Raw genomic sequence first — 22,372 nt, 5'->3', positions numbered from 1 at the left:
CCCCAAGCCAGCTCTTCCGCACTGCCCAGCCCACGCCGCCCAGGGCTCCGACCACTGACGTAGTAGCGGGGGCAGCAACTGGGAGCCCTGGGCCCTTTTAAATTGCCAGGCCTTGGGGCAGCTGCCCCTCTTCCCCCTCCTTCTTCTCTGTGGCCCTTGGGGCAAAAGGGGCAGCAACATTAAAGCGCTGTCACGGCTGTGTACCAGCAGTCACATACTGGTACGCCTTATGGCAGAACTTGAATGGAAAATACAGGTAGTAGAGATGAGATACTTCTGTAAAATCTGGCCCAGATTCACCTCTAGTGTGAGCATGGCTGAGGCCTGGGTTTGCCCTCATTTTCTTCAGATTTCTTTTCTTTTCAGCATACAGTTGAGTAGCATCACTTTGCTCAGCACAGGTACCTCAGTGGTGCTGATTTGTTTGGTGGCAATGATAAATGGATTCAAGATACAGCAAAGTCCATAGAGGGAAAAGAAGAACAATGCCCTCATCGGTGTCATTGTACATGATATATTCAATGACTACCATTTTCTGCACACGAGTGTATTCAATCAGTGAGGTACATAGAATTCCATAGTGGGGCTTCAGCCTGAATAAGCTGGTGAGACAGCTCAGACCTTTACTCAGCTTGATTTGCACCAGGTCTCTCAAGCTATTAAAGTGGGCCCAAATTATAGTTCTATCGTGACAGGATGACTGATTTCTGAAAAGTGGAATTGGGACAGCTTTCACTGTGCAGGAAGTGTGGGAGGTTTTAACCTTTACTCTCTGCTGCTAGGGCTGTGCTGCCTCCTTTGAACCAACTTTCAGCTTTCTAGCCTTCCTCTTCAAAATGCAACACTCATTAAACCCCAACACTGAGACAGAGAACTTTTCTATTTTTCAGGTACGTACTCTCACTTGTTGGAGCAGATGAATTAACTGGATCTGTAATTCTATTTATGCAACAAGGACAGATGGAGAGCAGCATATCTCATGATCCTGAGCTGTCCTAATAAGTTTTTTAAAGGGTTGTCTGGAACACAAAGGGGAGCAGTCAGGACCGGCGCTAGAGTTTTTTGCGCCATAGGCGCATGGCCATTTCGCCGCACCGCTCCCAGTGGAGCTGCCGCAGCCAGTTCTGCGGAAGGTCCATTGGTCCGCGGTTCTGGTGGAGCTGCCACCAGAGCCATCTGCCGCCCTCCCCCCCAGGCAAAATGCTGCCCCGCAAAAATCCTGGCGCCCTAGGCGATTGCCTAGTTCGCCTCAATGGAAGCATCGGCGCTGGGAACAGTACATTTTTTTTTGTCAGTTCAGAACTCTTGCAAACTGGATGTTGCTTCCTCACTTCAGAAGGCTTCTAGAAAAACAAATTTGCAGCAGTGCATGCATATAAACGCAGGTTCATGGGTTACCAAGATGCAATTCATAGTGAGGAACTGTTCACGTATGCTGTTGGTCTCAGTGCTTAGTTGCAGAAGTGCTGCAAAATGAGGCTTGAATACTAGTCCCTTGACATGGGGACTGTGAGGCTACATAATAAAGGTGCCCATTTTGAACAAGCTGATGCTGGTCTGATATTACTATTGTAGTTTTGAGGAGTGCTGATAATGTTCTCTGTAGTATATAGAAATCAGGAGTGATTGTGCATTTTCCATGTGCATCACAAATAAATGCAACATGTTGATAGAAATAAAGCTTCATTTGCTCACATGTGAGTGGAGCTGAACGTTGAGGGAGTGAGATCGGCATAGCCTAAAGACCAGAACAGCCCTTCTGGGACAGGCCAGTTCTTCTATTTCCATTATTTTTCTGCATTTCTCTTGTTCCTTCTGTCTGAGAATCCCAAGCATTTAACAAACATTAATGTGTTTTAGTTTCGTTATTCTCTTGTGAAGTAGGCAGATATTTTTATCCTTATTTTACAAATGGGAAAAAAATGGAGGCATTGAACAATTTAGCCCTATGTTTTCAAAAGTGTCCACTAATTTTAGGAGGTGATTAACTACAGACATTCAGTGTTTGCTTTTCAGAGTTTCTGAGCATCTGCAGCTCCAGCTGAAGTAAATGGGAACTGTGGGTACTTCGGAATCTCTGGAAAAAGGTGCCAGAAATTGAAATGTGCAAATCCTTTGACCGCCTTTGAAAATTTGGGCCTAAGCGACTTGCCCAACAGCACACAGTGAGGGTGTTCAGATCCAAGAAGAGTACAGTTGCCCCAATTTCCTGTTCTGAGCCATAGCAACAAACCTATTCTTCCTCCTATTAATATCTTCTTCAAGGTTTCTATGCAAATAAATGGCTCCGTTCTTTTTCATGAAAGGTGGGGGATCCTGTATCTTTTATCCTCAAGAAGCCCATTTAGCATTACAATGCAGCACACTGTGGGTCAGAAACACGTGTTAAATGAACATTTAAACTCAACACAGCGTGTAAATCCTCTTCCATCTCCCGCCCTTTTTTCCCTCCCGTTCTTTCATAAAGCTGCCCATAACATTCAGCTTTTGAAACAGCTCTACAGGACTGTGGGTCTCTTTCCCTTGCTCCTTCTCAACAAAACCTCTTTGAGTGAAATAGATGCCTTGTGTATGCAGGACTCCTGGCACTTTATGAAGTGTATTAGGAGCCAGGCTAGGCAAACGTTAGGAGCTGTTTGCTGAGTGCATTTATTGCCTTTGCATAATTTATAAGCTGTAGAGGTTTGACCATCATTCGTCTCTGCCAGAGGCTGGCACTCAAGGCTCTTGAGGATGGAGCTGTAAATTGGCTGGGGTGCTCCTGCTGAGCTCACGGCAAAGTCCTCCAGTCAGTATGGGAATTTAATACCAGGAAAAGAGCTGTTTTCTCAGAACGCCATGTGGGCCCCGGCACAGCAGAGGCTTTTTTGGCAGACAGAGTGACTGGCCAAATCGCGAAGCTGTCAGTCGCCGGGCATGTTGTGAAGGGAGCCTGAGCATTTTTAATCAACTTGGCACCCGTGTTGCTTCCATAATGGGCACCAGTAGGTCTCAGTCCTTCGCCATATGTTTAACTCTGGAGACAAGGTGCTTCTGGGTATAGCCATAATTATTTGATGCAGAACTAAGCGGACCTTGAAATTAGAACTGGACTGTCTGAAGGCAGGAGGCTTAACGTTTTGATGGAAATAACCGTTCCCATGGATGTTGTTTCCCGAGCTTTCTCTGCAACATCTCTGGAATGTAGGTAAACATTGTGCTGGGAAATTCAGAGGTTATTGATTACTTTGCCAACTTGAAGTTGTAAGAGATTATGGGGGGACCTTCCTACCAGGTGTTCCCCTTCCCCTCCTTGTGGCGGCGGGTGGGGGGGGACCAAAAACAATCCATCTGCACACCTCTGAACCTGGGAAAAATCCCTTAAACGCCAAAAGATGGAGAGGCATGTAAAAAGATTTGTTGCTGTTGTCAATTCACAACATGCCTTTTTGTGCTTGCTCCTTTTGGTTTATGACACTGAAAATAATAGTGGAGAAGGAGGCAGTGTGGGCCAATGGTTAGATTCTACCCTCAACTCTGGCAAGTTGAGTGATCTTGGCTAAATCATTTCCCCCTCCCTGCTCCCTTCTCTGTGCCTCAGTCTCTCCACTGTAAAATGGGGATTATGATACTTACTTTGTAATGTGCTCTGATATGCAGTGATGAAAAATGGTGTATGTTTTGGCATATAGGCAAACCTAGGGCATAGCTGGATAACTTTCACAAGGGATATTTATATGGAACTTAGTGGAACTTCTTATGTGCATAAGTGATTGCAGGATCAAATTCTCTGGATGGGCGCAAGTTGAAAGGGGGAAAAAAACATAATTTGCTGTCTCCTCTCTCTGTCTGTCTGTCTCTAGTATAAAAATGTCATGTTACTTTTGTTAGTAACATAAACATACACTCCACACACACACACACACACACACACACACACACACACAGCGGGCAAGCACAACAAACAAACAAATCCTACCTTGCTCTTTGTTTGAGGTTAAGTTCTGCTATAAAACTGTGTCTCATCTACCTGATCTGATCTTTTTTCTTTGTTATTCCGGTCACCACAGTAGCCAGGTGGAAACTAGAGTTAGATAAATCATTTTTTAATGAATAATTTGTTCAATGAATTTCACCTCTGTTCCTATTTGGGAATTATCTGCAGGCAGATGGCAGTTTTCTCTAATTTATCCATTATTTGAAATTATTTGCCAGATAATATCTGTGAATAATTCTGAGCCATAGCTTGGTATTGAGCAGAGTGGTGCAGAGAAGTAAACCAGGTGCTCCCATTTACTATCTCCCAGAAAAGAATTAGGAGAAATCTAAAGCAGTGAAGACAAAAACTTTTACAGTTACATTAGTTAGGAAAAGTGTATAATAAATGTAACTCCTCATGATTCAGGGCACTAAGGCCCAGATCCTTAAAGATATTTTGGTGCCTAACTTCCATTGGCGTCCTGCCTGGGTTAGGAAGAAGTTTTTCCCATAGGTGTGGTATTGTATAATTGTCCATTGTGGCAGTCTTATTCTTTCCTTTGAAGCATCTGCTTCTAGCCACTCTGAGACAGGATACTGGAGCAGTGGTCTGAGTTGATAAGGCAATTCTTATGTCCCTATTTTTACTGACTGTAAGAACATCAGTAGTTCAGGTAAAATTTGAACTTCTGCTTTCTTTTCCATACCGATTCACCACTTGAGGTTCACCCATTTCTAGCTGTGGTATTATTTGTGATATTTAAAAATGGAACAACCGAAAGAAATGTTTTGCAAGATAGACACCAGTGTGGTAATCAGCAATGTACAGTACAAGTGTTTACATGTCATCATCAGTCCCAGCTTAGGAGTCCAGAACATCTCACTGAGTAGAGCCTTGATACATCATGTTTTCAGTTCCATTTTGATTTATCTTGAGTCATCTGAATTTTTCAGTGAATCATCTGTGAGCAATGGCACCAAAGCGAGCCATCTACAGTAATAATGGAGTAAAATGGTAGACTTGTCCTGTGTATCTTCTAAGACAAACAAGTGTTGTCTAAACTGTTTCCATGTCCTGCCATTGACAAAATCTTTGCAGCCGATCTGTTGGGAGGCAGCATGATACCTACTTTTCATCAGATAAAGGAAGCAGCTAATATTTTTGCCTACTCCGTCATTTAATTTTGGTTTCTAACTGTCCTGATGCAACACCAGCTTCCTTGAATGTAAATTAGCCTGACTGGGCAAATAGGGCATATATTCCAAATGACTTTGTTGAATCATGGTAGTATTGTAACAGAAACAAAAATACAAGTATGGTATCCTTAACTACAAATGCTTTTTGCAAGGTGGGAGCGGGGAGGAATTCCTGTTATATAATAAGTGTTTCTTTCCAAAGGAATTACAATTGCAGTCTAATGGACTATGTGTGTTTCACTCATTTTGAGAGTTTTGGTCATATCTTTTATCTCTGCTTTGTTTTGGAAAGGTTTCTCTTATCCATGTTTATTTTTCTTCTTTTTCCATTTCAGTGTGACAGTGACAGTGATCAAGAAGAGAAGGTAAGCTGGGGAGAACTTGCAACCTGTACTGTTCGATGTCATTATGGGCACAGAGAATGTCTTGTTGGATTCACTTCTATTTTTCAGTTGTTTATCCGCATTTTGTTTTAGCACCTGATCCAGTGCCCACTGTAGTCAATGAAAGATTCTGATTCACTTCAGTGGGTTTTGGATCAGACGCTTTAGGGAAAGCTTTTCTAGACCATGAATTAGAGGCTCCACCTCCCATTCTGAAACATATTAGTAACATAATTTATGTGTGTAGGTTATGAACACTGCTTTGACCACTGGCCCTTTGTATAGCTGCATTTACCTTTTGGAAACGTGAACATGTCATGAACGCAAGGGGACATATCTGCAAAGATCCATATTTGCGCTTTTAAATAGTCGTTTATCTATACTGTTGTTTGGTTTGCATGTGCACATGTAAGGTTCTGCCAGCCCTACGGGTTCATACATTTATTTTTGAGAGTGCCTCCATTGAAACAACGTTTGGAAGCTGGGCCGTAAGGCAGATCAATCAATTTTCTTTGTAAAGGGCTAATGATCCCACCCTAAGAATCTTGGGGCAGGGTGTGTGTGGGAGGAAGTAGTTGTGCTGTTAAATATGTTAGGGAAGCACCAATTGATAAAGCTATTGTTGTTCATGATGCTAATAACTGTAGTATTTGCATCAGTGTATTTTCATGTGTCTAAATTTTTTCCTTTGATGTGAACAAACCTCTGTGTAACGTTCTTGCCTGTCAAAACAGATGATCATGATGGGGGAAAAAGGGTTTTAAAATGTCATTTCTAGGTTGAATTCTAAGACTCTTGTGTGTGTGACGGGCCTTAAGGGGTGACCCCAAACCTTTTTTCTTTGTCAGTTTAACTGCTTTCTCCTCATCTTCTCTTCGCTGGGCACATTTGGGGAAGAACGTGGGGATGTCTGCTCCATGTGACTCCCTCACATTGTTTAGAGGGCAGTGACTAGTTCTGTGAACTGACTCCAAGAAGACGGAAGATGTGCTTTACATTGACACCGTTGTGTATCTCCACTGACACATCAGAAAAGAATCTGAGCATGCTGGGACATGCACAAGTAAACGACAGACTGCAAGGGCTCAAATTCGGTTAAGTTAATCAGTGATGTCTTTGTAAGGAGGAAGAAAAGGAAAACTCTCTCTCCCTGTGCCAACTGCCAACTCTTTGGCCCTCAGCTTTTGATAACTTCCCAAACAGGGGATTTGTTTCTTTTGTGGTTTTCATAATCATTTGTTAACTATGATAAGACATACTATTTACTTGGGTTTGCGGCATTTGACTCCATTAATGATTTTTTTTCCTCCTACAAAGACTAATTACTAGAGTAAATCAGAGAATGACAACAGAGATGTGTGGTTTTGTTGTTTGGTTTTTTAACACAGAATATTAACCTGCATCTTTAGATATGAACTTCTAATGCATTATTATAAATTCTGCCCAATATAGCAATTACTCATTTTCGGAATATTCCTTATGTGGGGGAAGATGATAAACTGAGCATGGTACCTATGTTTATGCCATCTAGCACCATAATGTATTTTCCTTCCACTCCTATAGTTGCAGAGCTAACCTCTGCCAGTTTTCCTGATGCTTTTCTCTCTCAGCAATTTTGTGTATAAAGGCAAACTGAGCAGCTTTCAGGGACCTGGGTATTGACAATTAAGGGATATTTCTTCATTACAATACTGGAGAGAGGCTCAAAATGGCCCCTTTCACTGAATGTCCCAGAATTGGTGCAGAGAAAGTTTGAAATTCAAACCTGGATCTGAACTTGACAATTGATGCCTTGTCAAAGGGATGAGATTAAGTTGAGATGCAGATGTCCCTGGTTATTGAGGCAGTTCAGATCCCAGAACGAAGCCCAGCTCTGAATTGTGCAGCTCAGACTCAATTCTGAAAGAGAGCTGCTAAACCTGGTGTATTTTTCGAGCCTACCCTGGCAGCCTAGGCAGAGATATAAGGGCCTTGTTCTGCTGTTAATTTGAATTCAGCATATGTAGCCTGTTATAAAATGCAAGACATCATCATTTGAGCAGGTCAAGCATATTCAGATGAAGACAAATGGTGCTTATTTGATTTCCTTAAAATCAGGAAATGAAAAAAGTGCTCTCTGGAGAAATCATGTTCTGTCTGACTTAGATGATAGACCAAGGCATGTACCCCAGATAAGAACAGGCGCTTGTCTTGTGGTTTTTATCTCTGAAGGACGGTGAGGACTGTCAGCTCGCTGACATGTGCATTATCCATGTCATTTTAAACAAAGTGACCTGTAGAAAAGTGCACTCTGCCGTGACATGATAATGGGCTGCTGGATGACAGGTAAAGTACACACTATAAAGGAGGCTGTGCATTATTCCTTTGTTTAACTGACAAGTAGAAACTTCCTTCCTTCAGACAGGCAGGATCTTTTAGATCTTTCAGTAGGACTCCTGAAGATTTTTGAATCCTTGTTTAAAATAAAATATATATTTTTTAAGACCAAAAATTTCTATGAGAAAACATGCAGAGACAACAGATGGTACTTCGTAAGGGCCTGCCCCTGCAATGTGCTGACCATCTTCAGTTCTCATGGATGACACTGGGCATTGAGGGCACTTAGCACATTGTTGCATTAGAGCCTTGAACCAAACCTCTTGTACCCATTGGAAGAGCACGGATGTCAGCTTTGAGGTGCAGAGTTGGCGTTGCTGTTGTGCAATAATTGTCAAATCAGCCCTGGGTGGCCCTACTTTAATGCATTCTGATGAGTCTACAACTATTCTACTCCCAACACAAGTTAACGGTTCCATGAGAAGGCATGTGAGTCAGGGTAGGAAATTGCCTCTCAATGGGAGCTGCAGTCTTCCATTACAAAAGCTTATGCTCTGCAGCATGGATCTACCATTGGCAAATCAGAAATGTTAGGGGGAGATGATTTTGTTTCACTTTGGGGTTCTTGGGGCAGATCCATGCTGGTCTCTATTGCTTATGAGAAATTTGTGCCTTCTGGCGAGTAGAGACGATGTGGGGTGTGTGTGTTGGGAGCAATGACTTACAGTGTGCTAATATAAAGAGGCCCCATGAGCCTGGATTAGAGTCAAAAATTGCAGGTCACTATAGTGCTTACTGTACAATGGAGTGAAGGAAGTTTAAAGGCTGGCAAACTCAAGCATGGCCACAAATACCACAGTGAAGAATAGGGGGAATGGGAGGCAGATACCCATAAGGACTGGTGGTAGAGAAGAAGTGCTGTACCTTAGGCTATTGGTATCTTCTTTCCCAATTTGAAGATATATCTAGCTGTGTAAATCACTGATGAAGTTTGATACCTATTAGGTGATGACTGTGCCCCCAATTCTCCTGCCCCAGCTTTTAACTGGAAGCTGCCAGAAACTAGAGTCCCTTTCTCTGTCTGTATCTGCCTAGTATGAGACATTTAGTCCAGGCGTTTCTCTGGAAGAAACAACAAGGATATTTAATAGGAAGAAGATGCTGCTGTAGCTAAGGCTTGTGTCTGTGTCTCACTTTTAAGCCACAAGTTTCTGGACTGTATAGTCTCCTCACAGATGTATATATTCTCCTTGTGATACATCAGGTCTCAGACCACAGCACTCTGAGTATGCTTTCTGTTCTCCTGTTATAAATCTTTGAGAGTGGGTTGTGTGCATGTGCACACATTGATTTAGAGGATTCACATCAGAATCTGAATCACTAATGCTTAAAGAGATGGCAGTTGATGTCGGTTAATGTCCAGGGATCTCTTCAGCAAATACTACTGAGGATTCTTATTGAACCAAAAAAGCATGGATCTCATGAGACTCCTGGATTTTCCCCATTAAAAGGCCTGTCAGTCTCTTAGTCTGTGCAGATCTCCAAAGCTGGTGGTCTAAAATAAGGGCAAGCTATTCCACAATGACATATTTAAGATCAACTGTGTTTTCCTCTGATAGCAAGATTTAATTTTTAAAATTACACACATGGTAATTAATAGAGGAAAAGCTATGTGCAAATTAATTCATTTCTGTAAATAAATGGAATATTCTGGTTGATGAACAGACATGTTAATGGCTTAGACGCGAGGCTAAGGACCAAACTACTGTTTTTTCTTTCTTCTCTATTACCCTCCTCACAACCACTGTATTTAATTGAGCTGTTTTAGAAGCTAAGGGCCATATTTGAGGTCCTTTAAACATTTTTTTCTCAAACCTGACTTGGGAAATCATTTCATTGGCAGTGGGGGATTTCATTGCAGAGCATAACATGTTACCTAAGTTAGACTTTGGAAGGAAAATGTCTGCATCTACAGGATTTGTATCTAAGTGGTATATGGAAAATATGAGATGCCCAGTAAATGAAAATCACCATAACAATTTAATTTTGTACATAGCCCAGTGTTTTATGTTGCTGTTCCTGAATCATGTAAAAGCAGCAAAGAATCCTGTGGCACCTTATAGACTAACAGACGTTTTGGAGCATGAGCTTTCGTGGGTGAATACCCACTTCCTCAGATGCATCTAATGGAAATTTCCAGGAGCAGGAATATATATGCGAGCAAGCAAGCTAGAGATAACGAGGTCAGTTCAATCAGGGAGGATGAGGCCCTGTTCTAGCAGTTGAGGTGTGAAAACCAAGAGAGGAGAAACTGGTCCTGTAATTGGCAAGCCATTCACAGTCTTTGTTCAATCCTGAGCTGATGGTGTCAAATTTGCAGATGAACTGAAGCTCAGCAGTTTCTCTTTGAAGTCTGGTCCTGAAGTTTTTTTGCTGCAGGATGGCCACCTTAAGGTCTGCTATAGTGTGGCCAGGGAGGTGTAAGTGCTCTCCTACAGGTTTTTGTATATTGCCATTCCTATTGTCTGATTTGTGTCCATTTATCCTTTTCCGTAGAGACTGTCCAGCTTGGCCGATGTACATAGCAGAGGGGCATTGCTGGCATATGATGGCGTATATTACATTGGTGGATGTGCAGGTGAATGAACCAGTGATGGTGTGGCTGATCTGGTTAGGTCCTGTGATGGTGTCGCTGGTGTAGATATGTGGGCAGAGTTGGCATCGAGGTTTGTTGCCTGGATTGGTTCCTGAGCTAGAGTTATTATGGTGCGGTGTGCAGTTACTGGTGAGAATATGTTTCAGGTTGGCAGGTTGTCTGTGGGCAAGGACTGGACTGCCACCCAAGGCCTGTGAAAGTGTGGGATCATTGTCCAGGATGGGTTGTAGATCCTTGATGATGCGTTGGAGGGGTTTTAGCTGGGGGCTGTATGTGATGGCCAGTGGAGTCCTGTTGGTTTCTTTCTTGGGTTTGTCTTGCAGTAGGAGGCTTCTGGGTACTCGTCTGGCTCTGTTGATCTGTTTCCTTATTTCCTCGTGCGGGTATTGTAGTTTTGAGAATGCTTGGTGGAGATTTTGTAGGTGTTGGTCTCTGTCTGAGGGGTTAGAGCAGATGCGGTTGTACCTCAGTGCTTGGCTGTAGACAATGGATCGTGTGATGTGCCCGGGATGGAAGCTGGAGGCATGAAGGTAGGCATAGCGGTCAGTAGGTTTTCGATATAGGGTGGTGTTAATGTGACCATCACTTATTTGCACCGTGGTGTCAAGAAAGTGGACCTCCCGTGTAGATTGGTCCAGGCTGAGGTTGATGGTGGGGTGGAAGCTGTTGAAATCCTGAATCATGCTAACCTGAATTCTGTGTGGGGCAGGTAATTCAAAATCTTACTGATTGCCCATGATGGTTTTGATCCAAGGTTCAGTGAAAACCGAGCGAGTGTTTCCATTGATTTAAATGGGAATTTGGTATGGATCTTGTATAGGGCGGGTGGGAAAGGGGTTTACCTGTCCAAAGAAAAATATCAGGTCAATGTGTATTATCCCACTGTGGAAAGTGAAATACACAGGATTAAGAGAAGAGTAAAATGAAAAGATCTACTCCATGGCCAATTCAGGACTGAATGCTTTTATTTACCTTATGTAGCCCACTCTTGCATTGGTACTTTACTTGTCAGACTTCAGTATTTCTCTCTAGAACCCCACTGTAGGCATCCTAGGAGCTGTGAAAAATCCTTTGCAGAATGTTATTTTTATGTCAATGTTGAAGCGAACACATTTGATTACTTATAAAAAGCTATGAACATGAGTATGCTGTGAGAGATAAATCATAGCATGATCCATCATATGCATTCTAGATATACTTTTAAATTGCACATATAAAATTGTGTAAAATATTTGCTCTGTGTGTGTGTATATAGTATATTTTGAAGGTGCTGCTGCTAAATTTTCTTGTTTGAAGGCTTTAGAGAGAGAGAGATTCTAATATATCTAATCTGTTACTGCATTTGGTAATTAAATGTTCCATGTTTGCAGTATTCCCTATTCTAAGTGCAGAAAAGAGCATACCTGGTAACGTTGAATGCAGAGTACAAGCTGCTTATTTTAATGAAACCTACTGTATCGCATAGAGTTCTAAAATAATATAGATTTCTTGTTACTATTGTCCCTTTCTCTCTCCCTCTCAGCCTCTATCTCTCTTTCTCTCTGATAGTATTTAGATAGGAATGGAGAATCAGTTCGAGGTAAGAAATGGTCTGAAACTTTGCCTCAAATAGTATCTTTACTGAGATTCAGAGAATAATTGATTTCCTCATTGTTTCATTTTCACACACCTCTATACTTCCTTGTTCCAGCATGAAAGTGCTGTGATTCAGCACAACCAGAAATTCTGTTTTTAGAGTTATTTCTGGCCCAACTGGAAATCTCCTGAGAGTCTTACAAAATTCCTAGCCCAGAGTTGCAGATCCAAGACATCAGAATGGTAATAAGCATCAAAAGTATGTTACAGTTATTGGAATGGACCCACACTGAAACCTGCAGTGTCCCATAATAAATTCCCATCCTAACCAAACTTTGTGGCAAGTTCCCTGACTCCATAATGGGCCAACTTCTCTTTCCTCACAAAACCCTCCTCTGGACCTGAGCTTTGCTACCAGTCACCAATCTGATCCTGACTAAATCCATTCTCACCTCTGACCCTACTAGGATTTGCCCATCCATGACGCTGTTCCTCTGTGGTGTTCCTCCTTCTCTTGGAAATGGATAGAATACAGTAACTCAATCTCTCTTTATTGAAAAGAAAGAAAAGAAAAGAAAAAAAAAGAGGCCGCTTTAAAGAAATAAATAAATAAAGACCAAGCTAATTAACTGCTTGGCACTTGACTTCCTTATGCAGGAGCTGTTGCCAGTAACAAAAGCACCATTACAAATGGATTAAATAGTGTTGAAATTGCATTACACCCATCTTGTACATTAGAGATAGCTGCATTCATAAAAGAAGGATATTCTCTTTCATCCTCAGGTTGGCAGTTGCTAAATTTTTGCCAGCTGTAGCGGGAGACTTGGAAATCAAATGGAGGTTGGGCTGTTTTTTCCCCTCTAGCAGACAGTTTCTGAGTGTAGCACTTCACTTATATGGCCACCATTACCATAGCATCTATGCTTCTCTTACTATACGTATGCATCTAAGGGCCCCATGTCAATTTGGGCCAGCTCCATGGCAATGTAAAAGACTTTTGATGTGAACCATGCTGGTCTCCTATGATTCTCTGAGCACCCACCAGGTGTGGGGATAACTTCCATGGCCCTTTTTTGTGAGGAAGCAAAGCCTATCCCCTGATAGGGAGCTCCATGAGGAAATCCTGGTGAAGTTGTCCTCCCCTCAAACCACAGATTTTGCTGTGGTAGGGGAAAATCAGGAAGTAAGTGATAAGTGACTGAAAAATACTTGGTATTAAACAGGCCTGTTAAAGTAACGTAGGATATGTCCACACAGCACAAAAAACCAAAACAAGGTAGCGAGTTTCAGAGCATAGGCTCACAGGTTCATGTGATGGGGCTAAAAAGAGCAGTGTAGATGTTCCTGCTCAGACTGGAGCCTGGGCTCTGAGACCCTGGCCAGGTTTCAGAACCTGAGTTCCAATCCAAGTATGAACATCTACACTGATCTTTTTAGCCCCAGAGCAACAAGCCCAAATCAGTTAACCCCAGCTCTGGGACTCACTTCCACAGGGTGTTTTCACTGTGTAGCAGTACCCCTAGAGATCAGGACCCAAAATGATGATGTCTGAAAATGTGGCCACTTTTTCAAGAACTGAGCTCTTGAAAATCTGGTTCTGATTGTGTGTACTGAGCATTTTTGACAATCAGGCCCTGTATGACTTGCCCAAGGTCATAGGGTAAGCCAGTGGCAGAACCATCAACAGAACCCCATTCTAAGCACTATGGGGCACTTCCTTGTTATTGAATGCTAATATCCTATCCCATAGTATGCTTTAGTTAAGATAGGGGTTGGATAGTATTTTGTGACTCTTGCCGCAGAGCTGTGATGTTTCCCATCAAAGAGATATATGCTGAGCATTTATTCAGGTGTTATCCTTTATAACTGTGGAAAAATGCCACACCTGAAACGTGCCCCAAGGGTGAGCAATCCCCCAGACATTATGTGCTAGCAATGCTCATGGAATCACAATATATTTCTTCCTGTTTAAGGCCCATTAGGAGGTAAGATAAGGATCCTTTTTATTCATTTGACGTGGCACATAGTGGGTCCCTACAGCTAGAGTGGTAATAAAATTGGAGCCAAGCGTGTTCATGTTAAAAGATTTGCTGCTAAGGAGAGAAGATGGTGATTACAAGCATGAGTAGGTGCTTTCTGGGCTGATTTTGCCACGCTGCTCTGTTAGCCAGTGATTTCTCCTGTCCTTTATCATCTTTGTCACTTGGTAGCATGTCGTCATAGATAACATATCACACCCATCCTCTCTCCCTCTTTTTTTGTACCCATTTCATGTAGGAAATTTGTATTTACTTTTGGGAGTGTAATTTGTTTCTCATGGATAATATGACCCTTAGCGGAGCTGGATCATGGGTTAGTTGAAGTGATATTTTCCGCTAATGGTAGTCGTACATCATTGCTGTCAGCTCGGGTTAGGAGGCAAGCACATTACAGCTCCATTTTACCTCTGCAGGCATCTGGGATTATTTGCCATAACTGAATATGACATGACCGCACTACAGAGTGCATTAAAATTTTACTAGCTTCTCAGGCAAGTTCCTTGGCTCCAGCCTGTGCTTCAGGCAGGCATTATGATGGATACCTCTAAGGTCCTGACTTCCTGCACCAAGGATACTCAATGTCAATGGCCCAAACAGGTTTTGCTCTCCCCAGGGCTTTAGGCCGTTGTCTGTCAGTTGGGTAAACAGTCGAGCTAAACACAAGGAGGTTGGCATGGGTGTCACAGAAAACTTATGCTGGAATAAGCTTTAAGTGTTCAGGAATATGTAATGTTGTTGTTTTAAAATATTATATTTATTACTATTTTAAAATATTATAAGTTGTATGCATCTAGATGTAGATATGGAAACACTAGTTATATGAAAACTGTACAACTAGAAAACGCAGACTGAAAAACAATAGATGTATGTATATGTTATGTATGTGCATATGACATCTTAACACGTATCACATAAAAATGTGTGCACACGTTATATTGCATATTACATGCTTTAGTTATATGTATAATACATATATTATGTATGTTATATGCATATGTTATGTGTCCACCCATATATATATGTGTATGTGTCTGTTTTTATGTAACTTTACAAGTTTCATATGAGTAATATGTCTAGTTTGCCACTGTCCTGGTATAATATCCTAGAATATTTTGTACTTCATATGCCCTGATATCATAGAATCATAGAATATCAGGGTTGGAAGGGACCTCAGGAGGTCGTCTAGTCCAACACCCTGCTCAAAGCAGGACCAATCCTTAACTAAATCCCCAAATGGCCCCCTCAAGGATTGAGCCCACAACCCTGAGTTTAGCAGGCCAATGCTCAAACCACTGAGCTATGTATATTATCTGTGGCATGGGCATCTCTTTATGTCCCCATTGATATTAATGTGTTAATATTATAGACATTCTAGTTATAGATGTAAGAGAGAGAGATACGGAGAGAGATGTGTACAAAAGAGATCCACAAGAGAGATGAAGCTCAACATATATATATTTTTTAAACCATGTTTCAAAGCATATGAAGTAATGTATGCTTCAAGATGCACTTTCTGCTGCCCTATTTCAGCCTCCTAGTGGTGTGTATGGGCATGTGTGTGCAGGCGGGAGATAGAGAGAGAGAAATGCTCCCTCTCCCTTTAAGCCGCAGCAGTCCCCAGTATCTGCAGCAATGTGAGCTGAAATAGACAATGTTAAGTTTTACACCTGGTAAGTAAGTACTGTATATTTGCACGCCTGGTGATGGTTCTCTTAAATGCACCTGCTTATTTCCTGTAAATGTTCCTGGGATGATAAAAGTAAGAGGTGGGGGGTTTTTTGGTGTTTTTTTTTTAAGGATTAAATATCATTATGTGATATAAATACAGTATTTGTACTGATAGTAAGATAGGATAAAAATGAAAATAGTTATCATCACTTATGCTTTGCCATATAAATGCACCACTGGCTGAAGACAAGAAATATCACTGAATGTTCATCCTTGCATGTTAAAGGATTGCCCAGTAGGTACACTCTAAAGTTTTTGCAGTTTCCTCTAAGGCCACTCTCTGACACTGGGGCTGGTCTTCAGAGCATGATATTTTGCTCAGGTCTGATATGTTCCCTGCGCTAAATCCTGCAGTGTTTACTCAGGTAAGACTTCTATTGAGGGGGGTTTGCTTGATCATGGATTATAGCATTTGGGTCAATTAAAAAAAATTATATCATCCTAATTACTGGTTAATAGCTGATGTGCTCAGCACTGCACAAGCAGAAGACATAGTCCCAGATCCAGGGATCTTACTGTATAAATAGAAGGATATTTAAAAGTGAATGTGTGTTTGCTTGCTTCCATTTTAGTCCTATTTCTTTCTTTCATATGGATAGCAAAGCCATTTTGTGACCATGATAGTTCAGTGCAGTGACAGCAGTAGGGGGCTAGAATTCCCCACCTACTGATCTTTCACTGTTCAGTTGCGAAGGAATGTCATAGTTTTTTTTCTTCCAGACTCTGATTAAATAATTCAAGACTGTAAAGAAAAGTAACACAAAAATATGGATCTAATCTTTGGGAAGTAATTATCCTCAGAGAGTTTGATTTAAAATGTAGTTATTTGATTTTAAATCACGTGCTTCCAATTGCCTGAAACCCAACCACTCAAGAAATGTAGTTATTGTGGAATAAACACAATTTATATTGTATAAATTGATAGATTGTGTTTGGGCACACAGATGTATGTTTGTATTTAGAGATCTATAGTTGTGTGTGTGTGTGTGTGTATATATATATATATATATATAAGGTGTGTGTGTGTTTATGTGTACAGAGAGAGAGATACACCTATGTATACACACAAATGTAGACCTCTAAATACACACACACACCATAGATAGATATGTAAATATGCATTCCAGAATCAATACAGATCCCAACATCTCCAAATTTGAGGGAGGGATTACAAATCCCTATCCAAAATTTCAGCTCTTTCTTTGAGAGAGATAAGCCCAACCTGCAAGTTTTGGAGCCTGGGCATGTTTGGATCCATGGAATTTCTGGAATATTTATCTATAAAGTCTATATACTGTGTATTGTTCAGCTATTACAGTGGTCCCTAACTTTTTTGTGACCAGTAGCACATTCATGTTTTCAGAAGAGCGTGGCGGGCGCCAACAATTTTACAAGGCTTATTTTGTATTTGTACATTAGATAATACAAAAAACATGTTTGATATTACATAATATATGAATCCAGAGAGAAGCTGGAGAAAAGCCTCGAGGACTGAGAACACTGGTGCCCGCAGCCCTGGAGTACTTTGTACCCCGCAGGCGCGGGGCCCCAGATTCTCTTCTCTGCTGGGCACTAGGTGGGCCCCACTCCTACCAGGAACCAAGAACACCAACATCTACAGCCCCAGAGTTCTCTGTCCCTGGCAGGTGTGGGGCCACAGCTTCTCTCCCCTGCTGGGAACTAGGCAAGCCCCGCACCTGCTGGGAACAGAGAACACTGCGCCCGCAGCCTGAGTTCTCTGTCCCTGGCAGGTCCCCTGCTGGGCACTAGGCGGGCGCACATAAATGCCCCAGTGGGTGCCATGGCACCCACGGGCACCACATTGGGGACTACTGAGCTATTACATTTATATTCACCATATGCTATTATATAGCAACTATTTTGTATAACAAAATCATAGATTATAAACACATTCTCCCTTTGTGAATGTCTGTTTTTATATTTACTTGAAAAGAAGAAAAAGTATTTTGGGTTAGAGAAATGAGAAGGTGAGAAATTTCTTAAGGAAGAAAAAATACCTATCAAAGTTATAGTAATTACTTCATATGGAGACCCATAACACATGTAACCCTCTTGGATTTCTCACAAACATATCCATGGGTTAAAAACAAGGAGAAAGGAAATTAAATTCATGCACCAACAAATTAAGAGAGAGATTCCTTCAAGTATTACTTGGGTTTCTGCATATTTCTCTCCATCTGGCTCAGCACTAATAAGGGCATTGTGGACTAGGAAGTGGTAGAATACAACTACTGTATATCTCAGATTCCAGAAATCCCCAAAGCAGTGCAGAAATTGAGAGGAACATACGGTTTGAATTAACATTGGGCCAACAGGTACCAGCAAAATAAGAATCATTCTGAACTTTAAGCCATCTATCAAACTGTAGCGGGTTTGGAGAATACCTTCTAATTTTTATTCAGTTGAATTGACCCTCCTTCCTCCACTGTTTCCCTTATCGTCCCCATAGACCTATCTCCCTGGCTGAATCTCTGACTCCTGTCTCTGGTAGCCTCTTTGCCTGGGGCCTGGTAGAGCAATCATTGCTAAAATTGTAGGGTAGGTTAGTCCAGTGGACTAAACATAGGGCTGTAACCCAGGTCTTCTAGTTACCTACCTGACGCAAAGGTGTTCTGGGAATGAATTAGTTCAAGTGATTAAGACACTCCGATGCCCCAGTGATGAGTGCATCTTAAGAAGTCACTAGTAAAGGAAGTAAAGACTTTGAGACAGCTCCTCAATTGGTATAAATTGGTATCACTCCCCCCGAGACTCATAAGTCGTTATGAAGAACTCAGCACCTGTTACTGGGGCTAGGTTTCCATTTAGACACCAAAATAACTGGCCAGATTTTTCAAGAGCGGAGAACACTGGGTGCTATAAACTGGCCATATTTGTCACAAGGGAAGTGGCTAGGGGCTGAGTCCTTATTTCGGTGCCTGAATGGAGAGCAGAAATGTTTTGGAAATCTGGCCCCAGTTGTGAAACCTTGAAAACCTGACTCTGAGCACTTTTGAAAATCTGGGTTTATATCCATGTTAAATATGACAGAGGCTTCTTTCCATACTTTGTATTGACTTTCAGTGAGTGCTTGGCACCACACTTCCCTTCGGGCCTTTGAAATCTCCATATGATTGTCTAATTCCTAGTGGTGCCCTCTCTTAAAATGCACCCCTAAATTTCCAGAATTCCCATGTCCTCCTGGGAACATATCTGGGTTAATTCTGGACATTTAGACTACATTAAGCAAGGTTGTTCATTCATAACAAAAGAATCCTAATTGGGTTACATTATTAAATTAGCTGTAGCAATCAGATTGAACCAAATCATAGAGCGATAATGTAATTTTCCAGGGTATCATTTGTAGAAATCAGTTGTGCTGGAAGATCCAATAACTTATTTAATCCTGTAGAGTTTATGGTAACTTATTTATGCTATCAAATTCCTTACATGCAGGGAAGCCAGGTTACTCAGTAGTTAATGCATGGTTATGAATGGACTCTGAATGCTGAATATGCAGCATACTGTGAACATGTGCAGAAACATTTAGCAGATTTTAGAGAAACCAGAGGATTAGTGGCAGTATAGCTGTGAGTATTATACAGCAGGTCTCAGATGAAGAGGCTGTTTTAAGGACAGACAGCACATGCAGCATTTTCAGAATGGAATTTCCCAGTATGTTCACGTTGGCAATGCATTCTGGTTGAATTGAGGTTTCCATTAATAACACTGTATAGTTAAGGAGTTTAATACATGGCTGTGTTCATTTGCTCTGAGCTGTCCTTTGAGCACAGTTTCTCAGTCAGAGACTGGGGTGGGGCCAGGGCAGTTTTTAAGTGTGTTTGTATCTAAATCTAAAATGGCTTTATTCAGGAAGCATCATGTTTTACAGGCATTTGATTTGTGCTGAGGCCAGTATTCTGTTTTGTTTGTAATGAAATCTTGAAAAATAGCAAAGGGGTAGAAATGTTGTTTACTGGTCAGAACAGGGAGTCGTGGGCTGTCATTGATTCACTACGTAATCTTCAAAAGTCATTTAACTTCTTTCTACCTCAGTTTGTCTGTCTATCTTAGAAACTTATATGGCCCCATTAAAGTGGTATCTGAGTGCCTCAAAATGTTGAATGTATTTATCTATGCAAATCCCTGTGAAGCACTTGCGTTCTATCACCCCATTTTACAGAGGGTTGCCTCAGGTCACCCAGGAAGTCCATGGCTGAGCAGGGAATTGAACACAGGTCTCCCAAATACCAAATTAATGCCCTACTCACTGGACCATGTGTCTTCTCATATTTAGCCCTCTGTAAAGTTGGTATGTGGCAATTTGTGTCTCCCTTACAGGTAGTGAGTGGTTCCGCTAATTGTTGGTAAAGCACTTTAGATCTCTGCACATCTGGAGAATTCAAAGTTCAAAATATTATCACTTCATGTATACAGTAGCTTTTCTTCGTAATGTTATCGTGGGCACTTGAATGATAGTATAAGTACAGCATAGTAAAACAGCTAGGGTACGAGTCCAATAAGATTTGAGTAGAAAGAGCTTGGTGCTTAGGATTCACACAAAGGTTACCAAGTCAGGGCTGTTATTTTCAATCCAGAATACTGTCATATTTTTCTTAGACCAACATAGCATTAATAAAAGGTCCTGGTGTACTCCCATTAAGGTTTGAACAGTTCTGAAGTGTTGATTCCCAAGGATGGACTGCATTGCATGCCATCTAAACTGCACTGAATCATCAATGGGTTCATTATGACTTCCATACTAGCAATACAGTATTTTTGTGTCTCTTCTGGACTAAGAGCAGTAACTGGTCTGACTTCACTGAATATCATTTCTGTGGTAGGGACTCTGTTATTTACAATGTAATAATAAGGTTCCAGAGGAAAGACTGTCATTCATCCTAACAATCCGATGTTTATATTTTTACTATTATTTATTTAGTATTATATTATTATTCGTTATTTATTATTTTCTTTTAAGAACATAGGAACAGCGATACTGGGTCAGACCAAAGGTCCATTTAGTCCAGTATCCTGTCTGCTGACAGTGGCCAGTGCCAGGAGCTTGAGGGAAAGCTGTTGTTTTATTACACTAGCACAATAAGCCCCAACCAAGACCAGGTCCCTTTTGTGCTAAACACTGTACAACATGAGAGATGCCCCCAATATAAATAAATAAGACATACAAAGAGTAAGGGAGGAAATGAAGTGACATGCTCAAGGTCACTTAGCAGGTCAGTGACAGATCTGGGAATAGAATTGCGATGTTCTGATTCGTTCTCCAGTGCCTTATTCACAATTTTCTTTTCAACTATTTCCTGTTCCTTGCCTCAATTCCTAACCAAAAAAATGCTGTTTAAAATAATAATTGTTACAGAACTAGGGAAATTCAGAGTTCTCACTAGTCTGTCTCACTAGCTCAGGTGTGCCCCAGCAGTGCACATACTTTGTGCAGGCACAGATAGAGGGCCTAAATCTGCCTGATCTCCGTTACAATGGTGTTAATCGGAGGTCAATGCAGTTACTCCACGTACAAAATCGTGTAAATGATATCTGAGTCCAGCCCAGTATCTGATTCAACACACTGGTGCCATGAGAAGAATCTGGAAATGGAGTGACCATTTTAACGCCAACTGCTTTTCTCAGATGGTGTGTTAAATATGACAAACTATTTTTAAGTCTCTTCCCTATATGGATGGTAATAAAATATTTATTTAAATTAATATGTACCGTTAAGAACATTTTATGCTTGTTTTTGTTAAAGGGAAATCTTATGAAAGAGCTTTCAGTTAGCAGCTTTGTCAAATAATTATAGATGCCTGTGCCACTTGCCGTGATAACATTAATCAGAATGAACTCGCTGTCTACTAATGCAGATGTCATATATAATTCAGTAGAAATTCGATTGTAATTTAACATTAATTAATGTCCACTTATTGTTAAGTGTTAAATGACACCCAAGCAACCATATTCCTTAAACCAAATGGAAATAAGAGTGACTACAGTCATTGGAAAGAATACTTAAAGCAGGTAAAAAGCCATAAACGCCTTTCAAAGATGGCAGTATGAACTCATTGAATTTGAATACAGTTCAGGATCCCCAGCTGATATAATTTGGCATAGCTCCATTGACTTCAGTGATCCATGGTGTTGCATCTGAGAGGAAATGTTCTTATCTATATACATCCAGTTCAACTCTTTTCACACTCTTCCTGCAGTTCTACTGTCCTTTCCCCATTCCAGGGCCACAAAGCTCTTTTCTTCCACGGCTCTGATTCTCATTCAGTTCTGACACATCTTCTTTTCTCCGTTTCATTCGCCATCTTTACCTTTCAGACAATAAATAGGCCAGTTCAGGAGCTAGTATAACCCCAGTCTCTCTACGGGTCCTGAGTTTCTGAATTCAGATATCATGCCATTTCACGTCTTTGTTGTGCCATAAGTTGGACTGCATAATTCTAGGAGAATGGGAAACCCAGAGTGGTTTAAGCTATGAAGCAGGAAAGCAACTTGGGACAGGC

The 22,372-nt window shown here is 41.3% G+C and overlaps 1 protein-coding gene across 7 annotated transcripts in view; it reads left to right on the top strand.

Moving 5' to 3' along the window:
- Positions 1 to 22,372, top strand: part of AUTS2 (activator of transcription and developmental regulator AUTS2) — a 952,757-nt gene that overhangs the window by 668,340 nt on the left and 262,045 nt on the right. For 6 of the 7 annotated variants that reach the window (XM_030536818.1, XM_030536821.1, XM_030536819.1 and 3 more), the window contains one exon: positions 5,490 to 5,519. In XM_030536818.1, the coding sequence (XP_030392678.1) occupies positions 5,490 to 5,519 (30 nt within the window). Of the gene's footprint in view, positions 1 to 3,167; positions 3,184 to 5,489; positions 5,520 to 22,372 lie in introns of those variants that run through there. The other variant, XM_030536824.1, reaches the window with a different exon arrangement.

The sequence above is a fragment of the Gopherus evgoodei genome, chromosome 17, assembly GCF_007399415.2.
Source record: "Gopherus evgoodei ecotype Sinaloan lineage chromosome 17, rGopEvg1_v1.p, whole genome shotgun sequence".
NCBI lineage: Eukaryota > Metazoa > Chordata > Testudines > Testudinidae > Gopherus > Gopherus evgoodei.
Note: the sequence above shows the minus strand (reverse complement) of the source record. Positions and strands in the feature narration are given on the sequence as shown.